This window comes from Bicyclus anynana, chromosome 12, assembly GCF_947172395.1.
Source record: "Bicyclus anynana chromosome 12, ilBicAnyn1.1, whole genome shotgun sequence".
Lineage (NCBI taxonomy): Eukaryota > Metazoa > Arthropoda > Insecta > Lepidoptera > Nymphalidae > Bicyclus > Bicyclus anynana.
The window spans coordinates 16,950,871-16,956,191 of record NC_069094.1 but is presented as its reverse complement, the minus strand read 5'-3'; the positions used below and the strand labels follow the sequence as shown (position 1 = coordinate 16,956,191).

The 5,321-nt window shown below is 30.4% G+C and overlaps 1 protein-coding gene across 3 annotated transcripts in view; it reads right to left on the bottom strand.

Moving 5' to 3' along the window:
- Positions 1–370: 370 nt before the first annotated feature.
- Positions 371–5,321, bottom strand: part of LOC112047691 (myc box-dependent-interacting protein 1) — a 53,498-nt gene continuing 48,547 nt past the window's right edge. For all 3 annotated transcript variants that reach the window (XM_052884782.1, XM_024084894.2, XM_024084895.2), the window contains 2 exons: positions 2,897–3,039; positions 371–2,508 (listed from right to left, as the gene is read on the bottom strand). In XM_052884782.1, the coding sequence (XP_052740742.1) occupies positions 2,428–2,508; positions 2,897–3,039 (224 nt within the window). In that variant the 3' untranslated portion in view covers positions 371–2,427. The remainder of the gene's footprint in view (positions 2,509–2,896; positions 3,040–5,321) is intronic.

The following is a 5,321-nucleotide window of genomic DNA, read 5'->3' as shown; positions in this document are numbered from 1 at the left end:
TTTTGCACTTGACATTTGACAGGTGAATTGACTTTGACATTATTATTTATCCTTGACATTGACGGTTTTGAAGCAGAGACAAAGATAAAGTTGATCGTTCACGAACATGCGGTGAACGAGCGTTCACATCAAATTGCTATAAATTAGATTATTAGCAGAAAAAAGTTGGAAATAATGACTGATGTATCAAAAGTGCTTGTAAACTGAAACTTACTAAATAAATGAATTTTGAATTTTGACAATTACAGGAAATCTTTTCATTATACTACCAGAACTATCAGCGTGGCAGTTTTTAGTTAATTTGAAACATCTTTAGTTGTCAGCAATAATGGTTTTAATATCTTTGAAGGGATTAATAAAATAAAATGCATTTTTGTGAGAAACATTTTATTTGCAGTTGTAAAAACTGTACAAATCTTAACAAACTTATAAATTATCATCTATTATGGACCTTCGCATGGCACTGCTGACGACAAAAGCCACATATAACGTCGCTCATAGACTATTCAGAAATTTGAATTCAATTCCTACATATAATTCATTTTAATCTTTTACAGACCAAAAGTAGTCTAAGAAAATAATGATCTTATGGCTTTTGACTTCATTTTTGCTTTTTTAAGAACTTTCACTCACTGTTACATTGCGTTCAAAGAGTATACAACTAAAACATAATTGGGAGTGTTCGATTATAGTTTGTAATTGATAATAATTCAATCTTTTCTTATATCTAGATAAATGGTAATGAAAAGATGATTATGTATTTACACACCCGAAAGCACCATTTTTGACACAAATGTTTGTATGGGTATAGTAATATGATATTTTTCTCTGGATAGGGGGACATTTTTCGTTTTAATTATTGGTTATATTATAATTTCTTCAAATTTAATTTCCATTTTAATTAAGTATATTTTATTAAATTTAAACATAATAGAGAAATGTCTCCCGTCTGCAATTAATCACAAGCATCCCTAATTAATAAACATTAGTAATCAGTTCACTAATAGGGTTAAACAAAACTAAAACCATCCGTCTAGTTAAGGAAGCAAGTTTACAGTAAAAGTAATAGGTATGTATATTCGAATAAATTACTCGCTATGTTAAAATAATGGTTTTAACAATAATAAAAAGGTCAACAATTTATAACTGATTTATATACACTAAAGCTAATTGGTTGGTAAAATTCATAAGAATTAAAACAAAATTATAAATAAGAATTCAACCAAGAGAAGAAGTAATACGTCAAATTAAACACAAAGGATTGCCCTTAAAGAATAGTAAACTGATATTAATGTAATAATTTACAATAAATAAATTAAATAATCCATTCAAAGAGTACATAAACTACACAAGAAAATATTAAACAAATGTCAAGACAGTCAAACAGTTCAAATGCAACCAGACAATTACAATTATTATATAAATAAAATCAATTTATATATTATTATGAAAAATAAGGAACAGAAGTAAAGATAGCAAAATCAACAAAAAGAAAATACTAACTCTACGCAATTTTAAAAGTACTACTAAAATTAATCTCGATTAGATATTTTAATGATCGAATTTATCAATTTTAATACAGTCGTACTATCCAATATGTATGTTTTAATAATAAATAATATAGTTACTGCTAACTTGGAGTAATTTTATTGGAAGATTTAGAGTATTTTGCCATCATATATTTTAAAATTTAATGTAAGGTCACTTTTTATTAATAATATAGTATAATATTTGAACAATAATAATTACGACTGAGCAATTTTAAGACATTATTATATCATTACAATAATTTATAAAACTCGTCTAAAATATACATAAAAATACCAAAGTAGTACTTGGATATGTTTATGTCAACTATGAAAATATAAATAGTTTTAGTGATAACATCTGACGAAATAAACGGGAGGGGCACATATAATTATATTACAGGTTTCGTTGTAATACAACATAGGCAATAAATAATATATATCTAGTAACGCTCAAAAACTAAACGCTAACGCTTGACAACGCGCTAAGTGTTGCGAAAATGCAAAAAAATACACCTAAATACATAATTTATAACAACTTTCTGTAGAAAGTTCAGTAGAAAGCAGCATCAAAGAGAATAATAATGTATTTAACTATACTTTAGTTCTTTATTTTACTTTAAAAGTATAGTTCAGTACATAAAATAAATAATATAAATATAGAAAGAAACACTTTGGCAAAGTTATGAAATACTGAAAAATAAAACAGATTATAATATAAATCGCTTCAAAATGGGAACACTTTTTGGATTGTATGACTTTGCTCTATATATCAGACAACGGAAGTTATATATTTGTTAAATTCAAAACACTGAGCGCATTGCACTATCCACATCAGTTAGCGGTACGGCGACTCTCCGGTGGGGAGCGCTCCGACGCGCGTGCGCTGTGGAGGCGCCGCTCAGATGGGCCGCGTGAAGTTCGCGGGGAACATTCCCTTCTCGTTGGTCGACTCTTTTATACCCATTAACCAGCCTTCCTCCTACAAAAACGAAATGGATAAATTGTATATTATGAAATTTATTTAAAAAGTTATGTTACAATTACTAACAGGGCCTGTTAAAAACTCGTAAAATATATGCAATTTGAATCAGACCAGTGGTTATGTAATTTTGGATCACAAGGCCTGGGTTATAATACTCAGCTAGGAGTCGGGAAGTTGATGGTGTCATATTCTCGTTCCTCGGAGAGCACGTTGAGCCGTAGGTCCCTGTCATTATCTATAACATCTGACAGCGCCAATCCGCATTGAAGCAACGTGGCGTTCTAAATCTTCTCTCCAACAACGAGGGAGTCCTGGCCCCGTAGTGGGCCGTCAAAACAGGCTGATACTGATGAAGTAGAATACAGAATACAGCCCTACGTCTCACCTGTTCATCAGGGTCGTCGTACTCCACGACGCGGATGACGTCGCCCACCTCGAACGACAGCTCGTCACAGTCCTCGCGCGTGTAGCGGTAGGTGGCGCGCACGCGGTACAGCGTGCCGGCCGGCAAGCCCGCCAGTGTCGCTCCTGGAAACACACTCATCTTATGACCCCAACCCATTTACACATACACTACTCGCGCAGTTGACGTGTAGACATAAACTTCGCTTCGCTTTACGCGACCTCGCCAGTTCCAGGACTTCTTTCGAAGCGTCGAAGGGAGTAATGTAGTTTGAGGCTTAACATTGTGTAAAATAAAGCCACTTTCCGTAAACTCTGTATATAGCTTAGCTCTTTTAAATTACGCAACGCATTTGAATGCGGTTTTTTATCAATCGTTATTATGAGCCTATTTTCGACAAGCTTATTTTTATAAGAGAAGGGATATAATGTTAAATTAATTAACGACCACTAACATATTTTATGATAAAGTGCGGGACCAACAGCTTAACGTGCTCAAAAAATTATACAATCAGCGGTTTAGCCGTGAAAAGGTAACCGACAGACTTACTTTTGCATTTATAATATTAGTACTTATGGATTACTTTATTAATTTAGTTTTATCGGTCAGCATCTCTTCCCAAGTTATATGTATTACGTAAAACATGGAAAAAGTACAAGTTTATTTAACCCTACATATGAATGATTTCTTCGACGCATTACATCGGAACGCGGAACGTCTTAACCGATAGAGCGGAAAACTAGCTATGGTCAAATCAACCAAACTGAGCCAATTCAAAATAAATAAAATCCTAAACTGACTCGAGTTGGAAATCAACCACAGGACCTCTTACTGCCAAGACATTACCGAATCTATCAAAGAGAAATAAATTTAATATTTATTTAAACTTGTATTTACTTAGACTTTTATTTACTTGAACTTGTAAGAAATACAAAATAATTAAAGTTTAATATATCGTAGTGTGAGATAATATAAATGTTTACTATTCACATGAAAACGTTAAATCATATTAATAATGGACATTATTGAACAATCAAGCCAAGCGTTAGAAAAAATCTATTAAGCAAGCCATTCCATAGAATAGATATTTACAAAATAGAATTTCTGCAGCCTGTAAAAAATGTATGTATATAACGACTTACATAAGAATACCAATAAAAATACAATCAATAGTAACACATAAAAATATATATACTTATAATAAAATAGAATGTAATTTATAAGATCTTTAGTTCAAAATCAAATCATCTTTAATTTAAAATAATAAATTTATATTACATCAGCCAAGTAGTTATTGAAAAAAAATAATAATTTTGACTTTATATAATATAATGTATTATGTAGGCTGAACGTTCAAAGGTTAGAAACTAAGTACGAGTACACATAATAAGCGAGAGCAAGATGCATATTATTATGAAATATTAATAAAGATGCGTCGCTCGATATTTCAATGCCGGTGAATGATCAGCCTTACAATACAAATACATGACACACAACATGAACAAGTCTCAATAAACTACTGTGTAATATTTAAAGATTGACAATAGTTAATGATGCTGTTAAAATGTGAATGTTTATAAATTTACAAAATTTCAAGTTTTATTGTATAGTTTATACATCTGGTAGTGCTAGGGTGTAAAATATAGCTTGTTCGCTTTCATTCAAAAGTAAAAAAACTAAAAAATTATTTTAATTTCTTACTTTTACTTTTGAATTAGAATTAAAAAGTGTGAAAATAAAATCTAAAGTAAATATGCCATATATTCTTTTTTTCTGAATGAAAACTTATTTTTATAGTGTCTTATTTTGTGTAGACAACTAATGGTTTATCCATAAAGGATAATAAAATTACACTACGACATTTTTGGAGTTACGTATTTCAAGTTATTTCCTTGTGATTTTTTTTCTTAAAAGCATAACGAGCTAGCACAAAACCCAGCAAATCATAGCTGAGCCGATTTAGAATAAAAAATTAAATTGATCTGTGATCAGTATTATATATATTTATATTATATATCTATAATTTTAAAAGTGTAAAAAGTGCCCAGTCCCACCATTTTTTTCAGTGAATTCAGTGTTTAAATGTACAATAATACCATACAATACCAAACACCTCCACCGACAAAGATTTTATACTATTAGATATGTCACTAACGAGTCGAAACTGAGAAGTGGCTAATTAATAATCGTCTTAATTTCATTTAGTTGTATATTAAACAAAGAAAGTTATTTAAACAAATAAACGCGTTGTGTTTCAGGAAGTGTAAAACTATATATACATAAATATACAGTATGCTTGGGAGAATTTCCCATAACCCTAAAGTATCTCTCTCTCTTATTTAACAAAAAATAATTCATAATTAAATAAATATTTTCGGAGTAAATAATATTTCTTTTGTAAATAAAT